At 39.1% G+C, this 27,123-nt stretch overlaps 1 protein-coding gene across 3 annotated transcripts in view; it reads right to left on the reverse strand.

Annotated features, from left to right (window-relative positions):
- The window catches only part of CLTC (clathrin heavy chain), a 66,874-nt gene extending 46,515 nt beyond the window's left edge, over positions 1-20,359 (reverse strand). For 2 of the 3 annotated variants that reach the window (XM_077852392.1, XM_077852391.1), the window contains exon 1: positions 19,975-20,352. Coding sequence is in view for 2 of the 3 variants with exons in the window: in XM_077852391.1 (XP_077708517.1) it covers positions 19,975-20,016 (42 nt within the window). In the remaining variant the exon portion in view is untranslated. Of the gene's footprint in view, positions 1-19,974 lie in introns of all 3 variants that reach the window. The other variant, XM_077852390.1, reaches the window with a different exon arrangement.
- Positions 20,360-27,123: the final 6,764 nt, after the last annotated feature.

Raw genomic sequence — 27,123 nt, forward strand, 5'->3', positions numbered from 1 at the left:
GGGTCCTGGAATTGAGCCCTGCATCAGGCTCCCTGCTCCACTTCTCCCTCTGCCTCTGCCCCTACTCATGCTTTCTCTACTCGTGCTTTCTCTCTCTAATAAGTAAAATCTTTAAAAAAAAAAAAAAAAAGTGTTTCTTTTTCCTTTTCCTCTCCTCCACATCCCAATTTCAAGTAACATGCCTGGGGGAGGGATCCCTGGGTGGCTCAGCGGTTTAGCGGCGCCTTAGCGCCGCCTTCGGCCGAGGGTGTGATCCTGGAGTCCCGGGAATGAGTACCACATCAGGCTTTCTGCATGGAGCCTGCTTCTCTCCCTGCCTATGTCTCTGCCTCTCTCTCTCTCTCTCTCTCTCATATATAAATAAAATCTTAAAAAAAAAAAAAAAAAAACATGCCGGGGGGGAAAAAAACCACTACATTCTCAGTTTTTGTAGTGTGACGCGGTATTTCAGATTCTGCATCATCTAGAGAACACAGGTTGTTCATTCAAGTAGACAATTACTATAAAAATATATAACTTTGATTATGAAGTACAAGTGCTATCCAAATTTAGTTGGTTCTGTGGATTCTTCATAAGAAAAATATGTCTGGGTTTAGCCCCAGTTTTGCCACATAAATGATCTGGGGAAATCAGTTATCTGTTTCCTCTTCTGAAACATCTGAAATGTCAGGATCTACCCCAGAATTGTGAGGGTTTAATGTAAAGCACTTAGAACAATTTCTGACACGTAGTAAAGGCTTGACAGATGCTATTGGAACACACAACACATTAGTATATAAGGCCAGTTCAAAATTAGCTTTTTTTTGTATTTGCATTTTACTATCTGTTTAATTCAGCTGTCTGGGTTGTTCGCAACCCTGGGCGTGAATATCTTTTGACTGCTGATAACAGAGTAATGGTCTCTGGCTGCTTAACTTACTCAGACACTGAAATGTCTTAAAAAAAAAAAAAAAAGGAAATTATACTTAAAATCTTTCAATTCTGTTCTTTAATTTGACTGACTAAAGTTAGATAGACCAGAATCTTCAAAACCACATAACATTTTCATACTAAGTAACCCTATTTTAATTCTTTTCTTTAGGTGCACCATGAACATTGCTAAGGCTTTCAAACAAACTTGGCAAATATTCCTCTAACACCTGTGCTGAGAGAGCAAGCTGGGAAACCTAATGCAAACAGATGGCATAAGGTCAGTATCATCAAAAAATTCTCTTTGCCCTAAAGAGCTCAAGACTAAAAAAAAAAAAGACGGTAAAATATAAAGCAAGCATAGAATTTCTTTCAACATACAGAAAAGTTTAAGGTACACACCTATACTATACCTTTCCAAAACCAGAGGTTCCCAGTCAGCACATACCTACATAATTCCAGGTCAACTTATCCAAGCCTCTTCCATCTTTGCTCTTCAATATGCCTAACTAATATTACAGAGGTGAGAATCATCTTATATAGAGTGATAGCATTTCCTTTTGCTATATGTATACAGTCAATTACTTTTCAGGACAATTACAGATTAAAAGAGGTTTTTAAAATCAGGAGTTCACACTAATATAAATAAAAATTTAAGTAACAAAAAATGAAAAGCTGTTCCTTAAAGAAAGCAAACTTTAAAATGGTGAAAGACCAATGGAATTTTTAAAAAGTCACTCTTTTGCAAGTATTACAATAATTGATTCAGGAAAGATTCATCAACCTGTACTAAAATTAACAGATGAAATTTCCTCCCTTTGGTAACTGTAGTGTGGTTATTACATATGTGGTCACATACATATTTACATAGTCTCACACTATTTCCCAAGATACTTCTTACTACAAAAGGGAAGAGAGGGGCACCTGGGTGGCTCAGTTGGATAAGCATCGGACTCTGGCTTAGGTCATGATCTCAGAGTCCTGGGATCAAGTCTCAAGCCCCCCAAATGACCTGCATTTTTCAAACATATCTGAGTCTTAAAATATAGAGTTATAGCTTTAAAAAAAAAAACCTTGGAGACAGAACAACACAACAACTCTTGTTCCTGGACTTTTGATATAAAAGATGTTACTGAAACAACTGATGAAATGTAAATAAGGCCTGAGATTAGATAACAAGATTCTATCAGCCAGTTTCTTCCCTTTTAACTGTAGTGGCTTATGTAAGACCATTTTATTATTCTCAATAAATATACCCCACAGTATACTTGTGATAAAGAGGTATTATGTCTGCAAATTACCTTCAAACAGTTCAGTACAAAATGTATGTATGGAGACAAAGAGGATAAATCTAGTAAAAAAAAAAAAAAAAAAAGTGACGAACTGCTGAATCTTGGTTAAGAATGTATATGGGAGGGATGCTTGGGTTGCTCAGTGGTTGAGTGTTTGCCTTTGGCTCAGGGCATGATCCCAGAGTCCCTGGATCAAGTCTAGCATCGGGCTCCCTGCATGGAAACCTGCTTTTCCTCCCCCTGTCTACGTCTCTGCCCCGCCTCCCACCCCACCCCCCGTCTCTCTCATAAATAAATAAAATCTTAAAAGAATAAAAAAAAAAATGTATATGGGAAGGGTGCCTGGGTGGCTCAGGCCATCATCCAGGTTCCCAGGTCCCAGGACTGAGCCCCATATCATGCTCCCTGCAAGAAGCCTGCTTCTCCCTCTGCCTGTGTGTGTCTCTGCTTCTCTCTCTGTGCCTCTCACGAATAAAAAAATTAAGAAAAAAAATTATTAAGGAAAAAAAAAAGAATGTATATGGGAATTCTTTAACTTTTCTGTAAATTTGAAACTCTGTAAAAAGAAAAATGTTTAAAAGAAACTTAAGAGACATAACTGAAAGCAACATGTAGATCTTGCCTGAATATGGATTTAAACAAACCAAATAATATTTGGGGACAATCAGAAATTTGAATATGGACTATTTTTTAAGATATTAAAGGATTATTAAGTATTAGGCAGCTATAATTTCATAATTATAAGAAGTATTTCTTTATTTTCTAAAGATGCATGCTGGAGCATTTTATTTAGAAATGAAATGGCATGACAGCTTGAATTTCTTTAAAATGTTTAAAACAAAAGCAAATATTGCAAAAAATAAAAAATCTAAGTGACTGGGATATAGCTCTCCCCAGTCTTATAGGAAAGCTTGCAAATTTATTTTTTAAAGTTTTTAAAAAGGGATTATATTCTCTTATAAGGTTAGAGAAATTGAAAATTAAATTGTATAAAAGCCAGTCCTTTTTTTTTTTTAAGATTTTATTTATTTATTCATGAGAGACAGAGAGAGTGAGAGGCAGAGACACAGGCAGAGAGAGGAGCAGGCTCCATGCAGGGAGCCCGATGTGGGACTCGATCCCAGGACTCCAGGATCATGCCCTGAGCCAAAGACCACCCAGGCATCCCAAAAATTAAATTATAAGGAATAGATTTTTATTAGGCAATTTACCTATGGGGCAGGAAGGAACAATACAACTTTCAAAAGGTAAAGATGATAATCAAACCAAAGAGTGATGTAATTCAAGTGTAAGAGTTATGCTGTTCTGTAAAGGCGTTGTACACCAGATGTCTGTCCAATCAGAACTAAGAGGTTTGCTGCACTTATACTGTCCAAGATAGTAGCCACTGTTCATATGCAGCTATTCAATTTTATTTTTTTTAAGATTATTTATTTATTTATTTATTTATTTATTTATTTATTTATTTATTTATTTATTCATGAGAGAGGCAGAGACATAGGCAGAGGGAGAAGCAGGCCCCATGCAGGGAGCCCAACATGGGACTCGATCCTGGGACCCCAGGATCACGCCCTGGGCTGAAGGTGGTGCTAAACCACTGCGCCACCCAAGCTGCTCAGCTATTCAATTTTAACTAAATAAAATTTAATATCCAGTTCGTCAGTCACACTAGTTACATTTCAAGTACTCAACAGTCACATGTGACTACTGTATTAGAAAGCACAAAATATATATTTCCATCACCACAGTCTAAGGAAGAGCACGGTTTTCAGACGTTTTCTTGGAAGTCTAATAAGGAGAAAATGAAAACTTACTTAACATTAAACTCCAGCAAAATATGAAAGACAGTTGGTAATGTTACACAAGAATTTCAAACAAAATGGGAGAAGCAGGGAAAAGTAAAATTTTCAAGTTTCAGAGTCCAGATAGCTATAGGAGGCTTGGAGAAAAAATCTGCAAAGTTCAATACTAGCAGAAGTCAGAACCCAAGAAAAACTCCTCAATCTGGGTGCCTCTTTCCCCTAACGAAATCACTAAGCTTGGGCCGCCTGGGTGGCTCAGTGGTTTGGCGCCTGCCTTCAGCCCAGGGCGTGATCCTGGAGACCCGGGATCGAGTCCCGTGTTGGGCTCCCTGCATGGAGCCTGCTTCTCTCTCTCTGCCTCTCTCTCATTAATAAAAAATAAATATCTTTAAAAAAAGAAATCACTAAGCTTTCAAATAGCAAAGGCCCAACATTATAAAAGACTAAGAATGCGCAGATATAATAAGATGCACTTTCTTCAGAGAACACGAAAAAAGAGAAGTCATCTCTATGCTTGGTAAACTACCACTGTGTCAATTTCTCAATATGATAAAGCTTTTGGAGAAAGAGTACACATCTCTATGATGAAACCCTAATTTAAAAAACCTAAGTGTGGGGGATCCCTGGGTGGCGCAGCGGTTTGGCTCCTGCCTTTGGCCCAGGGCACGATCCTGGAGACCCGGGATCGAGTCCCACCGTCGGGCTCCCGGTGCGTGGAGCCTGCTTCTCCCTCTGTGTCTCTGCCTCTCTCTCTCTCTCTCTCATCATTAAAAAAAAAAAAGAAAGAAAGAAAGAAAGAAAAAAAAAAACCCTAAGTGTGAAAGAGATCATACTGAAAAATCAAAGAAATATGGAAAAAAACAATTTCAAAAATACTAGATTAAGAAATCTAAGTTAAAGACTCATCAGTTTTTAACACTTTAAAAGCTTGGTTTTGAAACTAGACTTGATTTGATTGTATGTGTGGTAAATAGAAAAGAGAAAGTGTCCATGCTTGCTCAAGGGTGAGCACAGCATGCCTAGGTGCTACATGAAAGGTTAAAGCGAGTTAGCACGTAAGCACTCTGTGTTTTATGAATTTCTGTCATTTTATAGTTATCTACCTCAGGGACCCTGACACCATGACATTGTCAAACCTAGGGTGTGCCAATTTGTTCAAAACACATGGTACTAAAGACAGCTTACGAAAACCTCCATATAACAAGGAATTAGGAACTCAGCAATGGTGAGTCAGCATCTTACGAGAATATATTAGTGATCAACCTAGAAAATTTTTGTTTTGTTTTTTTCCTAGAAAATATTGTTAAAGGGACCAGATGGACTATGGATATATGTAACCCAATAGTATACATTTATTAAAAAGGGCAGTACAACAAAGTAAAACCATGCTACTTTTCAAGCCCAATTCTTGGACTGAAAAGGAGACTGTTAGCACAATCTCCATTCTCAGCAATAAATCACAACTGTGTGTGCCTACAAACATTATACAATTAAAGAAATATTAGTCTTGCTTTAAGCCTACTAATTTCAAGAAGCAGTTGTTACATTTGATCAAATAGGAACATTCACTGCAAACAGCCTTCTTTATAAGCATGCTCAGGGAGACAGACAGCTTCCTAATGAATGAGTAGTAAACTCAGAACAGAAACTCATTTATCAGCTGAAAATCAAAATACCTTAAAACTTGTGTTTATGACAGCATTACTAAGAACTTATGTTTCACAATTAGTGCTTGGCTTTACACTTTCCAGATCCTTCCTCCTTTCATCTGAATAGTTAGAATGTAAAGGAAGTATATATGAGCTACTACGTTTCAGATGAGACTATTTTGTAAGTGCTCTATGTATACAGTCCTATTTCAGATACCTTTTCTGTAGTTGAATCTGGTATCTTGATAAAGACTTAGCTCTGTAGTGGTAACGCCTATTAAGAAGTAAACAATTTGAGAGAGACCTGCTGATATTTGGGCATCACTTGATGCAGTTATTTTGAAGTTAAGTGCCTAAAGATTTGGTTAACTTCCTATCCCAAGTATTTCACTCAGCATAATTTCCTTTTAAAGTCCCTAAACATTCTCAGCCTTTATTAATATCAATCACAGTGACAAAAAATGCTGATAGTAGCCACTTCATGGAGCCCTTGAAATTAGCCATGAAACCAGCAGAATGTCACATAAAAGCTGCAGTTGCTGTCTTCTACAGGAAATGAAGAAAAATGCTGAGAATGCAGGATTCCTTTAGTTCTTCCATCAACAGGATACTGGCCATTGTTTTGTGTGCTCCACACATTTCAAGCAAGTAAAAATGCCTTTAACTCTTGCTGACCCTTTGGTTTCTACTCCATCTTAGCCTTTGAGGAAATCACTGTCTCTTAAGAACTGGACCCTGGTCACTTGCTCCAAAATTAAGTACTACATTCAAGAAGGACTGTAAGACTATTAGCTTTGAGAAATTATCAGGAAACTCAAAGAGAATTTTTCCTACTTATAGTCAATTACCGACTGGAAAATTAAAAAACTTCAAATTTGACTCATTATTAAAAAACAATCCAATAATTACATGGAATATCACACATCAATTTTGATCAAGCTGCAAGGGAATATAGGGAAATTTTTATGCCCTATATGTTGCAGACTCTCCAAGGTTCCACCCTTTTCTGCATGCCATTCAGCTGTACAAAACAAGAATGCCACCAAAGCCATCACTGATGATAGGTGTGTATGGGGCAGGTATGGGGTTGGTAGGTCATAGTACGTCCAAACGTTCTTTTCAAAGAACTAGAAATGAGGCTACTATGAGGGTTCAAGATTATAATAAATACCTAGTGCTGACTTAACATTAAACTTCAAAAGAAAAAAAAAAAAAAACTTCAAAAGATGATTAGAATGTCCCTAGGCAGACACCAAAGGCTTGGTTTCCTGGTATAGATAACTACAACATCTGGTCAGTTTCCTTACTATTAAAACTGTAAAGGTTCCAAGGAAACTTCATTCTATGACCTAACTTCCCAAAATTATTTTTAAGTGGGAGCCCAGTGATTCCGGTCAACTCCGTTACTGCTGCACATATTCATGTCTTTTTCTACCCTATACCAATAGACCTGCTAGGAAATTAGACATTATACAATTATTGCTCATTTTTCTAGTTGGAGCAATCATTTAAAGCATGATCAGCATGTAGGTGATATAAGTTACAAGACTGAAACCATTTTTTTTTTTTTTTACATTTGAGTCACTGAAATATTTTGTGAACCTAAATGCCAAAAATTCCAAGTTCAACAGTGAATAACACTCATCAAGAAGAGTTATAAGTGGGGCACCTGGGTAGCTCAGTAGTTGAGCATCTGGCTCTGGCTCAGGTCATGTGATTCCAGTGTCCTGGGATCAAGTCCCATATCAGGCTCCCTGTAGGCAGCCTGCTTCTCCATCTGCCTGTTTCTCTGCCTCTCTGTTGTCTCTCATGAATAAATAAATAAATAAAATCTTTGGGGAAAAAAAAGTTACAATCTTTTTTAATATCATTTAACATTAACAAATTCAGGGAGTCTGAAACATTAAAATGACTAAATGACCAGGATTTATTTTCTGATACCCATTGAGTATCTATTATGTGGCAATTTAACATCAATATTTTATAACCTACTATTGAAGTATAAATTTTGTGTGAAATCGTCTTTCTTTACCTTTGTATTAAGTTACAAATTTCTCATTACTACTAAGATAACAACCTATAGGGAAAATAACAGATTTTAGGTTCAGAGGGTTTTGAGTGTACAATTTGTAGCTCATATCTTCTAAAAAGTGGAAAAAACTTTCCATCCCCAAACCCTATAAATACCGCTTCACTGTCTGACATTCAGAATTAAAACTTAAGACTACCTTTTAGCTTTTTGGTCAGGGAAACGGTAAGCTTTTGATGCTTGCAGATTTTTTTTTTTTAATTGAGTTCATGGGACTAAAACTTCCCCAGGCCTGTCTCAAACCTTGAACTCTTTAAATCCTGTTGCTCAAACAAGGGATAGTGGAAAGGGAGGTGGGCAGGGGGTTGGGGTGACTGGGTGATGGGCACTGAGGGGGATGAGCACTGGGTTATATGCTATATGTTGGCAAATTGAACTCCAATAATTAATTAATTGATTAATTTAAAAATCCTGTTTCTTACTTTGTATCTGTTAAATTTTCTTCCACTATCTGAAAAAGCTTTCATTCCAATTATTTTGGCTTCTATAGTTCTTATATTTGTAACTTAGTCTGTCACAACTCCTGTTTTAATTGTGATTTCTAAATTCAGAATTTTCAAAAAATTCAAGTTAATCTTCCACCTTGCTGATTTCCACAGGGCAATTCTGTTCCTGTATCCAGGATCAACTGTTTCTGTATATATTTTATTACTGCAGGCTTTTAGCTCCATAGGCCTTTCTATTCATATTATATTATATCAAGTTTTTAAATATGCCACAGATGATGCCAACAATTTTCTGAAGTTTTCTTCTAGCTACAGTAGAAAAAAAACTTATTTCCTTAGATCTCTTCCTTGTTCTATAGTATTTTTCCAATAATCACATAAACAATTAATAAGCAGCTACTGTAGGCCAGACACTACACTAATATACAGAATTCTACAGTAAAAGCACTATGGCCTTCTCTACTGATTGCATAAGCTGCACACAATAATTATAAGGGTGCCTTGAGGTTACAAGGATGCATGCTTGGCCCAGATGTATGCAGGGGTATACACAATGTCTAAGAAATGGAAATACAATCTGAAGCAGGACATACAATTTAAGGGAAGACAGAGTTACAAACCTGGGAGAGAACAGACAGAACTAAGAATATCATATGTGCCCAAATAGGGTATTCATTTTGGCAAGTAAACGATTCCCTGGATACTCAAAAAAGCTTTTGACCAATATTAGAATGTGGAAAAACCGGAATTCTCATATACATTGCTGGGGAGGATGTAAAATGATGCAGCTACTATGAAAAACAGTGGGACAATCCCTCAAAAATTTAACACACAGTTCTAAACCATACAACCTGGCAATTCCACTCCTAGGTATATATCCAGAAGAACTTGAAAACAGGTATTCAAACAAAAACTTTAATGTTCATAGCAGCACCATTCATTTGTAATAGCCAACAAGTGGAAAGAATCCAAATGTCCATCAACTAAGGAAAGGACAAATAAAATGTAGTGTATCTATTCAATGGAGCATTATTGAGCCATTAGGGAATGAAGTACGGATACGTACTGCAACACGGATGAACCTCAAACATTATGCTTAGTAAAAGACAAAAAAGGTCACATATTTTAAGATTTTATTGAAGGGTAAATCCATAAAGACGTTAAGTGTGTTAGTGGTTGCAGGACATGGGAGTGGGGGTGGCAATGAGATATAGCTTAATGAATTTGGGGTTTCCTCTTGGGGCAATGAAAATATTTTGGAACTAGATACAGATAATGGTTGCAAAACACTGTGAATGTACTGAATACCATTAAATTGTTCACTTTAAAATGGTTACTTTTAAGTTATATGAACTTCATCTCAATTTTAAAAGAACTTTGGTCCTGTTAATATAGGGATTAGATATGCTTAACACATAGCTCATGTAGTCATTTGACTCAGTTTACAAATATATTTAAAATTATAAAATAATTTACAGGGGCACCTAGCAGGCTCAGTCAGTAAGAGTACATGACTCTTAATTTCAGGGTTGTGAGTTCAAGCCCCACTTTGGGAATATAGCATACTTAAAAATAAATAAAATTATAATTTACTTGAAAATGTTTTTCTACTCTTTACATTTCAGAAACCACTTTAACTCTTCATATGCACTTTTTTACATCAGTGTTTTCATTAACACTGGAAAGTCATCTCCATTCCACTGAAGTGCTTTATAAAAAAATCTATTATGGAACAATCATGGAAATATTAGAATATGTCTAAAATTTCCATTTGCATATTAAAAGAGCTGGTTTTTTTTTTTCACTTGTTCTTAGATTATGTCCCCAGAAATATATCCCTGATGGATTGGGTCTTGGGATTTTTTTTTAAGATTTTACTTATTTGACAGAGAGAGAGAGAGAGGGAGAGGGAGAGAGAGTGCAAGAGAGCAAGCGCACAAGCAAGGGGAGTGGCAGAGGAAGAGGGAGAAACAGGCTCCCCACCAAGGAGTAAGCTTGATGTGGGGCTCAATCCCAGGACTGTGGGATCATGACGTGAGTTGAAGGCAGATGTTTAATCAACTGAGCCACCAAGATGCCTCTTGAGGGATGTTTAAAATGTTTCTTTGCTACATCCAGCAGTTGTAGTTGTGAGGCCAGAAAACATATTAGATGTTACATTTACCTCTTATCAATCCAGATAATTTCAAGCCTAAGATAGCTTTCAATGAACAGTATCGTAGTATTCAAAACAGAAGTAACTGTGAGAGGACTCAATAAAAGTGGAGATTTGGGCAGCCTGGGTGGCTCAGCAGTTTAGCGCCGCCTTCAGCCCAGGGCCTGATCCTGGAGACCCGGAATCGAGTCCCACATCGGGCTCCCTGCATGGAGCTTGCTTCTCCCTCTGCCTGTGTCTCTGCCTCTCTCTCTCTCTCTGTGTCTCTCATGAATAAAAAAAAAAAAAAAAAAAAAAAGTGAAACATGTTAAATTGAGATGAGGGTCCTGGAGAAAAATAAAGCAAAGGAAATAGGGAAAGCATGGAGAAGTTACATTAAAAAAAAAAAAAAAAAAGTGGAGACTTAGTAAGGCTTTTAATATAAGGAAACGGGATGCCTGGGTGGCTCAGCGGTTGAGCATCTGCCTTTGGCTCAGGGCCTGATCCCGGATCCTGGGATGGAGTCCTACATCAGGCTCCCTGTGAGGAGCCTGTTTCTCCTTCTGCCTAGGTCTCTGCCTCTCTGTGTCTCTCATGAATAAATAAATAAAATCTTTAAAAAATAATAATAATAATATAAGGAAACTCTTGGGACACCTCAGTGGCTCAGTTGGTTAAGCATCTGACTTCAGCTCAGGTCAGGATCTCAGAGTCCTGGGGTGGAGTCCTGAGTCAGGCTCCCTGCTCAGCAGGGAGTCTGCTTGTCCCTCTCCCTCTGCCCTTCCCCTGCTCATTCTCTAACAAATAAAATCTTAAAAAAAAAAAAAAAAAAAAAACGAGGGATCCCTGGGTGGCGCAGCGGTTTAGCGCCTGCCTTTGATCCTGGAGACCAGGGATCGAATCCCACATCGGGCTCCCGGTGCATGGAGCCTGCTTCTCCCTCTGCCTCTGCCCCCCTCTCTCTCTCTCTGTGTGTGTGACTATCATAAATTAAAAAAAAAAAAAAAAAAGGAGAAACACATTTTAAAGAATATATATATTATATATATGTAATATATATATATATATTATATATATGGAAACTCTTTCTTGAAGAATGTTTTCTGGTAAAAAAAGAAAACTACCTTAGATCTGCACAGTTCAAAGGGGAGGAATATATAGTATTGCAGAATGGGGAAAGACATGAATTTTTTAAGCCATGCTCTCCCTACAGGTTTTTTCCCCTCTAACTATTCATCCTCAAATAAGAAGTGATCCAAAGTCAGCTGTTTGCCAAACCGAACATACACAGATAGTCTCTGGCTTCACTGTGTCCACAATGGTGGTTTTTAAGTCCTCTTTCTCAGCTAGTCAGAAACAGATGAAAGCAACTCTCAACCCAAATCCCATTTTCCCATTCTACTCTGATTCTCAGTCAAATGGATTCTGCTCTAGAGCCTCCACAAATAATAAACCCTTGCCAACACCCTATTTTCTCCTCCAGGATTCATTTCAGCCTCTGTCCTCTAAAACTTTAAAATAAGTTTGTTTTGTTAAAACAAACAAAATTACCTATATAGATATAGATCAAGGTCATCAGAAACTGCAATCTCTAGGAACCCTAGCATGTATCACTAATTAGGGTTCTTCCCTTTCCTACTCAAGAAATGGACTGCATGAAGAAAATGAAAGAATAACTAAGTTTTTGGCTTCAAAAACCACATAGTTGGTATTTTCCTTTAGCTTGGCATGTATGTTCCACTTTACTAGATAAAGGGAGACTCCTCTCTAGCATAGGGCAAAAAACTAACATTTGAGTGTCTATATAAGCCAAGTCTTACTACATAAACACAAAAAACACACCACAGTCTAACTTCTCAATGGCCAAAAAGTATTATTTTTTTCTTTTTTTTTTTTTAAATCTTTTTTTTTTTAATTTTTATTTATTTATGATAGTCACAGAGAGAGAAAGAGAGAGAGGCAGAGACATAGGCAGAGGGAGAAGCAGGCTCCATGCACCGGAAGCCCGATGTGGGATTCGATCCCGGGTCTCCAGGATCGCGCCCTGGGCCAAAGGCAGGCGCCAAACCACTGCGCCACCCAGGGATCCCCAAGTATTATTTTTTTTCAAAAAGTATTATTTTAACTTAATAAATGAGGAAGTTGAAAAAGAATAAAAAGAGCTTAAATAGCTGAGACATTTTCTACAATAGCACACAGCTAAAATTTCTTAATGTGGCAAAAATGGTTTCAATGTACTCAATCCCTGTTCTTTCAGAAATAAGCTTTAAAATCAGCTTTACTTCAGAACATTTAAAAAAGTCCCTATTTACCCAATGATTCAGAACAGGAAGTACTAATATTACTGGGTAGTTCTACCTCCAAAGCACAACCCTACAAGTTTGTAACCATTTTTCCCTCTATGGTTATGCTATTCACACTAAGCAAACATGTTCAACTTCCACTTTCTACCCTGCCCCCAACTCCAGCACCATGTTTTCCTATTCAAGTTTTGTATCAGTATAAATACAAAATCGTGAATAATAAAGTAGAAGTTTCCTGTTTTCTGAAGTGGCTTCAGACTGGAACACATTCACTTTTTTCATTAAGATAAACGCCATAGACACATTTGAGAATTTCAGCTTTATGAGAGGAATAAAGATAATCTCGTTACAAGTTAACCTGATCCCAATCATTCTGCACAATTTTCTAGTAGGAACTTGAATAAAGAAAACATCATCAGGGATCCCTGGGTGGCGCAGCGGTTTAGTGCCTGCCTTTGGCCCAGGGTGCGATCCTGGAGACCCAGGATCGGAGTCCCACGTCCGGCTCCCGGTGCATGGAGCCTGCTTCTCCCTCTGCCTGTGTCTCTGCCTCTCTGCCTCTCTCTCTCTCTCTCTCTCTCTCTCTGTGTGTGACTATCATAAATAAATAAAAATTAAAAAAAAAAAAAAAAAAGAAAAAAAAAAAAAACATCATCAGGGCAGCCCCGGTGGCTTAGCGGTTTAGCGCCGCCTTCAGTCCAGTCCAGTCCAAGTCCTGGAAACCCAGGATCGAGTCCCACGTCAGGCTTCCTGCATGGAGCCTATTTGTCCCTCTGCCTCTCTCTCTCTCTGTCTCTCGTGAATAAATAAATAAACCTTAAAAAAAAAAAAAAAGAAAAAAGAAATCATCTAACCATTTAAAGCACAGAAAATCAAATGTTGGTTAAGTGGCCCCTACTCTTCTGTTAATATAAAAACTGCTGACCAGGACGCCTGGGTGGCTCAGGGGTTGAGGGCCTGCTTTTGGTCCAGGGCGTGATCCTGGAGACCCGGGATCAAGTCCCACTTCAGGCTCCTTGCATGGAGCCTGCTTCTCCCTCTGCCTGTCTCTCTACCTCTCACTTTCTGTGTCTCTCATGAATAAATAAATATTTTAAAAAACCCTACTGACCTAAAAACAAATCACTGGTAAAATGTGTACATCAAAGAACACCACAGCACAGATGCAAACAAATTGTACTATATTTTGCAGTTCAAATTATACAATCATTCACCAAATGAGGCAATGTGCCACAATGCAAAAAGACCAAGTAATAAAGCCTGACCACCCACTCACCAACTATGTAACTCTACAACTTAACTGCTATGAACTTCAGTTTCCTCATGTGCAAAATAAGGCTAACCCTACCTACCTGATGGGATTTTCTTGCTAATTATGAGATCATAAACATAAAATATTTACCTGCCTTCTTGACACACAGTAGGTATTCAAATATCTATAGTGGTCAATTAATTTTGATATTATGGATGTCAGGACAATTAAGATTTGATAAATAGTTATTCCCTTTAAGTTAGGACAAAATAAATTATGTCTCTCATAACACAAAAAAAAGGAGACATAAAATCCAAAACTGACAGATGGATTATGTATAATGTATTCAGATCCAAGCATCCTGCCATCCCTTCAGGTTAAGGGCATTAGCCACAGGCATTTGGCCAAGAAAGGGGGAAAAACATCAAGAGCCATAAACTTTGCTATGACTTACAAGCTGACTTTGTAAAGTAGCTTTAGCATGGTATATATGTAAATAAGTTTAGAAAAATAACCTCATTCTAATATAAAAGATTGAAATATCGGGATCCCTGGGTGGCGCAGTGGTTTAGCGCCTGCCTTTGGCCCAGGGCGCGATCCTGGAGACCCGGGATCGAATCCCACGTCGGGCTCCCGGTGCACGGAGCCTGCTTCTCCCTCTGCCTGTGTCTCTGCCTCTCTCTCTGTGTGACTATCATAAATTAAAAAAAAAAAAAAAAAATTTGAAATATCAGTTATGAACTCATTTCCCATCTAAATGAGAACATTCACTTTAACACTATCATCTTTTTAAAAAAAAAAAAGATTTTATTTATTTGAGAGAGAGAACAGAGGGAGAGTCGAGGTAAAAGCAGATTCCTGGCTGAGCATAGTCTCCAATGCAGGGCTTGAACCCAGAACCCCAGGATCATGACCAGAGCAAAAGACAGCTGCTTAACCAACTGAGACACCCAGGTGCCCCTAACACTACCATCTTATAGAAGAACATATATAACACTAGCATGGGTTTGACTGGCATTCCAGGTGGGTATTTTATCAAATATGATTAGGTTTAACAAATGTATCTGACCAAGGAACACTAATTAAAAATGTACCAATGGCAGACAGCAAGTGCTCATGGGCCGTAAAAAAAAAAAAAAAAAGTGATTTAAAGATTTCTTTCTTTTGCGCACAGTTTCAAAGCGGGATCGATTTTGTATCATATGAATATTTGTATTAAGTCCTGCACAGCATCTAACATTGAATAACATCCATGGTTGCAACCATGTGTTGACAGCCTTTGCCAACTCATCAATGTAAGCTATAGTCGGTATTGTTCACGACTCTATCCCTAGTCTAACACAGTTGCTGGTAAGTACTCAAATCTTAGGTACCAAATATTTATAAATCATAAATATCTAGGTCTGCAAAAAAAATACTGTGTCACTTGTTGTGAAATACAGGAATAAAATACACTAGACAAAAACTATATAGCTAACAATGTTCCTAAAGTGCTACACCAAATACTTCCACATAAATGATTTCAGGCCTTTATGGTAACTTTTTGAGGCAGTAGGCCTATTTTACTGGAAAAAGAAGAGGTTAGTCTTAACCTTGTGTTCTTCTATAGTGGAGTCACATTTAACAAGCCACATGTGATACTGAGCACCTGAAATGTGGTTACTGTGACAGATTTTAAAATTAAAATAATTAAAACAAAATGGTAACTGATAATTGATTCAATTATGGAAAACTTAAGTATGTTTGGAATAACCTAGATATGCAAATCTGCTATTTCAACTGCAAATATTATGAAAGCTAAACACAGATCAAATATTTCTAATGAAAATAGGGGCTGAATTAAGATGTGGTCTAAGTGTAAAATACACACCAGATTTTGAAAAATCAGTATCCTCAAAAAGGAAGGTAAAATATCTCATTTGAAAATGTTGGGCAGCCCAGGTGGCTCAGCGGTTTAGCGCTGCCTTCAGCCCAGGGCATGATCCTGGAGACCCGGGATCGAGTCTCACATCAGGCACCCTGCATGGAGCCTGCTCCTCCCTCTGCCTATGTCTCTGCCCGCCCCCGCCCCCCCGCCCCCTCCTCCCCCCCCCAGGTGTGTGTGTGTGTGTCTCTCTCTCTCATGAATAAATAAAATCTTACAAAAAAAAAAAAAAAAGAAAGAAAAGAAAATGTTATACTCCTTACACACTGAAATGACAACATTCTGGGTCAAATTATAACACTCTCAGAGCAAAGTTCAACAGAAAAAAGTAGAGTAGGATATTGTATAACTTCTCTCACAGCCATTCTATTTTCATGAAATATTTTGTATCTGAAGACCCAGGATCAAATTCTATTCTGACAGTATTCCCTTGGGCAGAATTTCACTCTCTTTATTTAATAAGGATGTCTGGAGGGATTAAGTGAAGACCTGAAAACACCAAACCACAGTCATAGGGAAAAACAGGCTCTCACGAGAAGTCTGCCGTTCTCTCCATTCATTAATCATTGTTCATCACTACCACATCCCAAAAGAGACAGTATTCAACCAACACTTTTTTTCCAACTACTACTCTCAAATAATGTTTTAATTGTAGTTAATAAAATGTAAATGTGGATAATCAGATAAATCTTCACTCTTACAAAGCCCATCAGTTTGGCCTGTAATTGTGCTGTCCAATGTCATAGACAAGAGCCTCATGTGGCCACTTACATTTAAATTAATTAAAAAGAAATAAAGTAAAACCTTAGCTCCTCAGTCAGCAAGCCACATTTCACTATCCCTATGTACCTAGTATAAATATTCATCATGAAAGAATGTTGTTTTTTTTAAGGGAGGGAGGGACAGAAGGAGAGGGAGAGACAGAATCTTAAGCAGGCTCCATGCCTCGTGTGGAGCCCAAAGTAGGGCTCCATCTCATAACCCTGAGATCATGACCTGAGCCAAAATCAAGAGTCTGCTGCTTAACCAGCTAAGCCACTCAGGCACCCTGGAAGAAAGTTCTATTGGACAGTAATACTCCAAAGGAAAAACCACATCAGTGACAGGAAAAATATATTGTTAAATATAATTCAAATATCATAGGTTATGGTTTCTAAAATCATGTATTACACTAAAATGAAAATGATCGTGATTCTATAAACACACGCACACAGTTCCATGTCTTAAATTATTTCCTAAATAGAGTGAAAGTATATTCACTAGAATTAGCCACACCCCTTTAAGCTAAGTAAACTGACCATTAGGAAAATTCTGAAAAACGTGATGTATCTTAAGATTGGGGGTCATTCCCAGGTTAGTCTGTAGCAGAATTCCAGGCAGTATGCCTCTCCAAGCAGTACAGTTAAGCATATAGCATATCACAGTGATACTGAGCACTGTTTTCAAATCAAAACAACCATAGTAAGAACCCCTACCATACAATTCACAACACATTCCATGCTGGCATTTATGGATCAAAGGGAAAAGAAAAAAGTAGGGAGATTTTTTTATTGCAGAACCTAAGAACCTGGGAATACAGCAGAATGTGCAAATGGCATAAAGAAACTTAATGTGCCAAGAAGTGAGAACTCCAAGCAACATTTTATGTGTAGTCTAGGATTTTTTTTTTAGAATCTGCAACTCTAGCAATGTCTTGCTCAAATAGGCACTCATCTGTTGACTATCAGCCTATCCTAAAAAACAAAAAACAAAAAACCCAAAAAGCAAAATACTTCATAACTTTAAATATTAACATTCATTTGATTATTTCCAAGCCTTGCTGACAGATACTTCAGTCGGCCAGAGTAGTTAAAAACAAATTTACCGTTCACCTTTAGAAACTTTCACAAAAGCTAATTCTACACTCAAGTTCCTCAATTCTTGTTCCCAATTTTTATTCTAAGTGTTTCGGAAGTTTTCTGCTATTTGAACTGGCAGGACTCAGAAAAAAAAAAAAAACCCTGAGATATCAATTAAAATCATCTTTATTAATTTTGTAAGGGATAAAAATGAGAAGTTAGGAGATATTCTGGAAGAGGTTACTGATTGGGGCTCTGAGCAATGAATCATCATCTGGAGTAGCAAGCTTAACTTTGGGCATGACGTATTACTACAAAAAATGGCTGAATTTTTCAAATACATTTGCAAAGCTGCTTTATACTCAAATCTTCAAATTATTTCAGAAGAAAATGGTCTCACTTGAGTATGTGCAGAAACTCAGAAATCACACCCATATTAAATCTGTCTTCAATTAGTGACAAGGCTGGATTCCAATCTTTGGGATTATTTAACAATTGTCTCCTCTTTAATAAAAATGAAAAGCTACTGCCCAAACCACCACTAGTCAAGAAAGAAGGTTTACTAATGGGATATACCTCTGCCTTGTAAACACAACTGTACCTGCCATTTATAATTTGTAAACATTCTGTCTGCAGAAAGATATTTCAGAAACACTCTAATGTGAGGATGAGCCTGTTTTCACCTCACACCCAAAAATATCTTTCTAGCCTTCTACGTTCATTTACACCCCACTTTAACAGAAATAACCACAGCAATTAAAACCTGAATTGAGCAAAAACAGTAACTTCTGTGTCCACTCCCTCATTTAACATTTTTAAACCTTTTTTAAGTGCTCCATTACTTCAGACGAGTTATCTGAAAACTACAGATGACTGAAGTGCTTTACTTATTTTTTAGATTCCTTACATTTTAAGACTTAAAGGTAAAAAATTTTCTTGCTCATGCAAGCCAAGAGAATACCTGTAAAGAAATGAGGTTGTTACCATAGTCTGAATATTCATATTCAACCTTTTTATTAACAAGAATCCTTTATGTGTATCACCTGGAGAAAGTAAATAGTCTTCAATGATAAGGTGTCCAATAGGTCACTAATGTTAATATTATGTCAAATCGTTGCATCTTTCATCATTATGAATTTAGGCCTTCAGAAGACTGAGCTGAGGCTGGCCTCTTTAAGGGAATATTTGGGAAGAAAGCAAATTAATATGAATAAATTACTGCAGCCAAAGTAAAACCAGGATTGGTGAACTAAGAAAAAATCAGAAGCTCACAGAGGCTTAATTCAGTCAAGCCCTCCAATGATCATCTGCTTCGGCCCGCTGCAGGCACACTGCCAGATAAGACAGTATGTTGCCTACAGGAAAATGCACCATGGGAAAGAACTCTAGAACCTACTAAAAGGAAGCCAATTACAGACCAAATAACTTTGCATGTCTCAGAGCAGGTGTGCTCTATCTCCAGGGCTCGGTTCAATTCCATGCAATCCTGAGGGAGGTACTTACACCAAGCCCACAACTATCTAGTACACTCCAGCAGACCCCGAGATAACCTCTTGATAACTCTTTCCTACCTCCTAAAACGAAAGAGGGAATAAAAGCCACACCATCCCTAGAGAAATAAGGGGAAAAAAAAAAAAAAAAAGAATACCCCTAGGGACCTTGACCCCACGCACTCTGAGATTGACACCGCCCTGAGAAATAAGTTCCCCCATTCTATCCTCCTTCTGTTCCTTCAGTGACCTTCTGTTCCTACTGCCTCGGGGAAGGCAAGAGGCTAGTCGCCGCCGTACCCACAGCCCCCAGGGGAAGGTGCCTTTCCCAGTAGAGAGCCGCAGAGGGAGGAAGAAAAAAGGTTGCTCCTCCCCAGCCCACCCGCCCCACAACTGTTGGGTGCAGATACGAAGGGGAAAGGGTAAGAGAAGAGCAATGGTAGGTGACAGCTCTGCACTGGCCTAGGAGGATGAAAATCCTTGCTCTGGAGGACATGCGGAAGAATTGCCCCCGCCCGCCCAATCTACACAAATGAATGAACTGAATAAAACGGCGAAAGGGGAGGGAGTTAGAATGCGCAGTTCTTATCACCCAGGAAGTGAAAAGAGGCCCTCGAACCCAGGCCTGGCCTCGCTGCCCTTTGCACCCCGACTCTCGTCCTTTCTATCCAAGCCCCACGTCGTTAACCCTTAAGCTTTCCAAGATAGCGCCCCCGTCCTCCACCTACCCCAAGCACCAATACCCACACCCCTCCCATCCTGCTCTTTCTACTTGGGCCCAAACTCCGGCTCCTTCCTTCCTATCACCCTCTCCACAGCCCTCACTGGCCCGGGCCCGGCCGCACCTGGAGATGCTCCTGAAAACGAATTGGCAGAATCTGGGCCATGGCGCTGTCGGGGTGTATGGTCTCCTCCTGTCACTGGGGCTGCGGGGCAGTGGCTGCCCGGGCTCTCCAAGGGAGAGGAGGAGAAGGGGGAGGGGGGAGGCTGGGCTCAGCAGGATACTCTCCGGGGACGCAGGAAACTGGCAGGCAGACGAAAGAGCTCGGGTCGGGGGCGGAGGCTCCAGGGTCCGGGAGAGCCGCAATGGCGGAACCGGGCGCAGCGCAGACTCCGGAAACGGCTGAGCCTTGCGGAGGGATCCCGACGACAGAACTCCGCCCAAGTCACCTCACCCCCTCCGTCTTATGTACCCCTCCACGGAGTGCCGCGGTGCAGTGGGGCGCAGGAATTCGGGGCGCAGTGCGCCGAGAACCTCGCTTGCTGCTGCGCTACGAGGGTAAATTAGAGGACTCAAAGGGACTACTTTTTTGGACTCATCACTTTCCCCAGCCTCCTGCTTTTCCTCCCCCCGCTTTTTTTTTTTTTTTTTTTTTTTTGCATTTTGCCACATCATGCGACTAGCAGTGAGCGACGTCATTTCCGTGGGCGCTTCGGTCCCACCCACGCACTTCCGCGTGCACGTGATGCTGGTCGGGAAGGGTCGGCTGACTGCTGCCAGAATACAGAGCGAGTTCGGGGGAGAGGCAGTCTCTCGGGAATGGCTGTGGCTGTTGGGCCGCGTCGGGGCATAGCGGTGCTATTCCCATACCCTGTGGGCCCTGCCTATTTAAGCGGAGCCCCTCACGAAGAGGACATGGCTTGGGCAGGTGGGCCCAGCCGCCCGCCCTCTCCGTGACTCAGGGAAACGGCCTCCTAGCAGAGCGCTTTCCTGGCAGCCGGCTGCAGCATTCCTCCCCCGCCTGCTTTCGTACCGTGGGTGGTTTCTTACGTCTCAGGGTGGAGGAATGAGATGGGGTTGGAGATCTCCCCTGCCCTTATGCACACCCTTCTGACGCTTAGAGAAGCTGACGGTGGGATTCTAACTAGAACCAGCAGTCTCTTTGTATGTTACCTAAATAATTGGCTCAAAGGACAGTGAAGGCCGTTTATGAGGTGTCTCGGCTGGCTTGGCGATAGCTTTCTTATTTCTGCGGACATTTTGGCCGACATGTATGTGATACGGGTCTAGGTTTATAGAGACCTTGAGTACCTCGTAAATACTACAGAATGGGGCCAAAATTGTGGCAGGCAAAATTTTTCAGCGACAGCAAATAAGGAGTCAGAGATTTCGATAATGAGTTTAAGGGGGTGGTTTGAAACCTCTGAGGTTCTTCTAAGGTGTGGCTAAAAACATTTTTGGAAAACGGGGTTAACTATTAGCGGTGTATTTCAGTGGGACCACTTTAACATTGCCAGTTAATTAGCAGTATTTGGGAAAGTAAGTACTTCAAAGCTGGAGAATCTTGTCTTCCAACAGCATTAAGATAACTACAATATTCATTATCAATTAATAACCTTTCCAGTGCTTTATTTCTAAGGTGTAAGCTGTAGTATTTCATTATTAACACAAATGCAATAAAGAATACAAGAATTTAGTTCTGCGCCTTTCATCTTTATAACAGATGTTATTTTTCCAGAAAGATCTTGAGGAAAAACAAGTACACTGTAATCCTTTTTATTTATTTATTTTTTTTCACTGTAATCCTTTTTAGTGCCCTTTTCAATTAAACATAAAACCCTATTAGGTGTAAAATAATTTTGTGTGTTAAGCAATTTTGCTTAGAGAGGTTTGCTTAATCATTTAAATTGCTTTTAATGTTTTTCCCAAAATATATCACACGAATTGAGAAGAATGTTTGGCAGGTAAGAGAGGAGACAGAAGACTGTTCTGCAAAGAGTAAGAGTATTTATGCTAGGCAAAATTGCGTTTTGTTTTATTAGGCCAAATGCTTCAAGATGTTCTGTATTCTGCGACATTTGAAATAACCTTTCTAATTTCAGTTTAATAGCTGCTTTCAATCCTTTTTGGAATTAGAAAAATTCTAAGTTAAAAATCTAAAGGTGTTATTGTTTTACTACAGTAAAAGTAGTAGCTTAATCAGGTTACATATCTAATCTCAAAATCTGGGATACAAGAGCTGTATCTTGAATGGATCACCAAAATTTTCTTTAATTTGTTAATAATTGTCGTGCATTTTCATAGAGACCTGTAATTTTAAGTACATTTAGAATTCCCAAAGCAATTGATTTTAGCTTGGATCTTTGAATGTGTGGACTGGACTATCTAACCGAAAGTGCACTGAGGTTCTGTTAATGACTGCTGTGTCATCACACATAGAAATATAATAAATGCATTGTTTTCAGAAGTCATTTAGACAGAAGAAAAATAGATTACAATTTACCAGTTCATTTTTAACACTGTATCCTTCAAATCAATAAATCCAAAATTTTTCAAGAGGAAAAATGATCCAGAGGATAAACATTAAAACCCAAACCTGTGCATTCTAAAGATCAATAATTTGGGCTGAGGTAATAAAGAGAGCTTTTCATGGCAGTAAGCTGTTCCTGCTAATGGTATCAAGACAGGAAAGGTTTTCCTTGGTTGAGAAGTCCTGAAGGCTGAGTCACTGTTCCCATTTACCTGAGCAATAACCAAATGGCTTTGTTTTCAGGTGCTATCTTAAGTTAGAGAAGATAAACTTGTAAATCAGATAACAAAAATGCTGGGTTGGGGGGGGGGCGTTTTCCTAACTATGACAAAGTCTTTTAATGTATCTTCTTCTTTTTTTTTTTTAAAGATTTTATTTGACAGTGAGGGAACATAAGCAGGGGGAGCAACAGAGGGAAAGGAAGAAGCAGGCTTCCTGCTCAGACGGGAGGCCTGTGTGGGGCTCCATCCCTGGACCTTGGGATCATGACCTGAGCTGAAGGCAGATGCTTAACCAACTGAGCTACACAGGCACCCCTATATCTACTGCTATTAATGTAGTATCATCCCAGCTATTAGTTTCAGAAAATGTTTTACTAAGTAGCCATATTAATACAAATAAATGGTCAAATTCTTCCGATTTTAAGCTATTTTAATCAGAATATTCAATAGTAGTTCCTCACTCTGAGTCACAGCAAGTACCATTAGCAAAAACTGCATTGCTCATATGCTATTTTGAGGAGTGTCAGTTTCTCAAAACCTGTACAAGAAACTGTTATTCTATCCCTAATTTTATATTTAATGCCAGGAAATACCATGTATATACAATGTAAAATATAATATTATGATGTTTTATATAAAAAAAATTATATATAAAACAACCAGTGAGAATGACACCTCAGAACATTCATTGGATTCCTTGATAGTTGTTTAAGCAGCCCCCAAATTAAGGCCCCTGCCTTTTAACTTGACCTTTTAAAAACAGCATGAGCCACCAAGTAAAGGTATTTCTCAAACATCATGAGATTAATTTTATTTTTTATTTTTTAAAATATTTTACTTATTTATTCATGAGAGACACACAGAGAGGGAGAGGCAGAGACACAGGCAGAGGGTGAAGCAGTCTCCATGCAGGGAGCCCGACTTGGGACTCGATCCTGGGTCTCCAGGATCACACCCTGGGCTGAAGGCGGCGCTAAACCACTGAGCCACCTGGGCTGCCCGAGATTAATTTTAAAGCAGAACTTCAAGCCTAACCCACTGTACCAATGATTTAAAATTCAGATTTTAATGAACCAAGAGGGATATACTTTAGCATTTATCCAATAAGTGGTTTTGCCACTTAAACAGCAGCTTTGAAACATCTCAGCCCCCAAAGGCCACTGATATGAATCCCACAGGATTATGTAAAAAGCAGCATATCAAATACACTGACTCAGGTTATCAACCTATAGTGCCCGCTTTATTTTGGCCCTGGACAAGAAACTGATTAGGTCAAAGGTCACTTGAAAAGAAACATTTACAAAGCCATAACAATTTTTCATGGCCTTTTTAGTGTGAGATGGACCTAAATTTATACTCAGTATCATTCACTACTCAGGCTTATTCTAAATCTAATTTATGTAGACAAGTTTTATAATGTATCATGGATGGCAAATAAGATCTATAATGAATCTTTATTCTGTGTCAGGATTGAGCATGTTCCAAGTGAATACCCCAGACTAGCCCTGTGGGATTACAATCTGGAATTCAGTCATATAGGCCCCTCCCATGTTGTCTAAAGGTTAAATCAGATTCCAGCAAAAGAATGAAGTTGGCTCATAACATTACCTTAAGTCATCTCAGAAAAGTTGGTTCAAATACAGAACATTGTGGACAGAAAAACCAGAAGAGTTACAACCCTGCTGATCAATAGGGAGTCAGGTGTCATGTCACAATATCCCTTTCATATCCAAAAATTAAAGTCACAACAAGCTTGAGAAGACCTATACAATCAAGGAATGATGAGGATCAGGGTGTTGGAATGATTTTTATGAACTACTTTTTCCTTCCTTTCTAAATACGCAGAACTGTCTCTATTCATTTCCTAGGGTTATTACTGTCTCCAAAGAAAAGCATGACCCATCTCTTAGCAATCTTAAAGTTTTGTCACACTCCAGATAGTTCTACTAATAGCAATGCACGTATGCAGCACGTATAGCGTAAACTCTCAGAACAGAATGGTTAAAAACCAAAATCTGGTAGACAAGGTTTTGATTAACTCAATAATAAAATTTCAAAAAAAATAATAAAATTTCAAGGAAGTATAATCTAATTTATTTGATCAACAAATGCCTTTCAGTATATACAATGAAAAATTAAATAATGTTAAAATCTTTTGATTAAGCAATATTTATTTATTTATTTATTTATTTATTTATTTATTAAAAGATTTTATTTATTCATGAGAGCCACAGACAGAGGGAGAAGCAGGTTCCATGCAGGGAGCCCAACGTGGGACTCGATCCCAGGACCCCAGGATCATGCCCTGGGCTGAAGGCAGTGCTAAACCACTGAGCCACCCAGGCGTCCCAACAATTTTTTATATGAGGAAAGCAATTCTGAATTTTAAAGTCCTCAGGTTCATCACTGTGAGTTTTTATAAGTATTCCTACATATGTAGCCTGATCTGAGTATGTGCCAAATTTAGGATACACTACGAATTACTTTTTAAAAAATGACTTACCTTAATATGACATGACTGATAAAAGTGGATTATATAAAATGAACAAAAACCTGGTTATTTCCTTTTCCTGGTTGCTTTTTATTCCAAGTAACTGTGAGTTTAATGTTGTACAGTGTACAACTACAGAACTACTCATTCCGTAACATTCCAGTAAAGAAAAATATATAGCACTCATACAAGCCTACCTCATTTATTGATTTCAGTTTCTTTTTCTTGGGCACCTGGGTGGCTCAGTCAGTTAAGCTTCTGCCTTTGGCTCAGGTTATGATCCTGAGTCCTGGGATAGAGTCCCACATCAGGCTCCCCGCTCAGCTGGGGGGCTGATTCTCCCTGTTTCTTTGCCCTCCCCCTGCTTGTGCCCTCTTAATCTCTAATAAATAAATACAATCTTTAAAATCTTTTCCTTTTTGGAGCCAGCTCTGTTAGCACCAAGAGGCATGAAATGCCTCTTGAAGGTAAAAATAAAAAACTTGATAAAGACAGCCCTTTACCTTCTATTTTGAGGCTATCTAACTAAGCCATCAAATCAGATGTAGAGATGAGATTATACTCATTTCTCAAGAAGGCTTAAAAATTCATTTCTTGAAAGGTAATTAAATGGAATAGCAGAATGGCACACAATGTCAATCTCTAAGTACTATATGCTATAAAAGGATAACCCAAGTCCAAACTCACTTTCAGGGCAGCCCGGGTAGCTCAGTGGTTTAGCACCGCCTTCAGCCCAGGGTGTGATCGTGGAGATCCGGGATGGGGATCGAGTCCCATATCGGGCTCCCTGCAGGGAGCCTGCTTCTCCCTCTGCCTGTGTCTCTGCCTCTCTCTCTCTATGCCTCTCACGAATAAATAAAATCTTTAAAAAAAAACCCTCATTTTCAAATTTTTTTGTCTACAAGGGGCTCCCTGCAGGGAGCCTGCTTCTTCCTCTGCCTGTGTCTCTGTCTCTCTTGGTGTCTCTCATAAATAAATAAAAATCTTTAAAAAAATAAAAAGTTGAATGTTTTACTGACTGAGCCAGCCAGGCACCCCAGCTATTATGCATTTTCTTTTTTTTTTTTTTTTAATTTTTTATTTATTTATGATAGTCACAGAGAGAGAGAGGGGGGCGCAGAGACACAGGCAGAGGGAGAAGCAGGCTCCATGCACCGGGAGCCCGACGTGGGATTCGATCCTGGGTCTCCAGGATCGCGCCCTGGGCCAAAGGCAGGCGCCAAACCGCTGCGCCACCCAGGGATCCCTATTATGCATTTTCAAAGAAAAGAATCACATTACTTGTCCAGATAAAATCTACATGTTTCTTAACCTAATATTACTTGGTTCTCAGCTAATCTATAGGAAATGAGATAGATTAATCCAAAATACAGCATAACACCCAGTTTGGTGCCTTTTGTATATGACAGATATTTATAAATGATTGTTGTGCTAGTTCCTGGTATGACTAGTGACAACATAAGTTGGCCCTGAGCCTTGAATTAAATAGCTGGTATAGTCAATAAATGTTATAATAGCTTAAGAAGTAGGATAAATAGATTATAAGCTGAGTTAGGCAGAGTAGGACTTGGACTAGAATAAGAAAGGAGATGGAGCTTGTGTGATTGGGAGAGGAATCAGAGCTATACTATGGAAAGATTATTAGTGTCATCTTGGGGGGCTTTTTTGAAGTATTTTTCAGTTTCCAGTAAGTTGAGCTAACACTAAGTAGGTCAAATGAATAATTTGCCACTCATTCTCAGATGCAGGACTCAATCCCCAGACCCCAGGATCACAACCTGAGCCAAAGGCAGATGCTCAACCACTGAGCTACCCAGGCACCCAAGCATGCAATTCTCGATCTCAAGGTTGAGTTCAAGCCTCACATTCGGTGTGGAAAAAAAGCGGGGAGGGCTCAGTCAGTTAAACATCCAACTCTTGGATTCAGAGCTCAGGTGGTGATTTCAAGGGTCATGAGATCAAGCCCTGCATTGGGCTCCTCACTCAGTGGGGAGTCTGCTTGAAGATTCTCTCCCTCTGCCCCTCTCCCCA

The sequence above is a fragment of the Canis aureus genome, chromosome 16 (assembly GCF_053574225.1).
Source record: "Canis aureus isolate CA01 chromosome 16, VMU_Caureus_v.1.0, whole genome shotgun sequence".
Classification (NCBI taxonomy): Eukaryota; Metazoa; Chordata; class Mammalia; order Carnivora; family Canidae; genus Canis; species Canis aureus.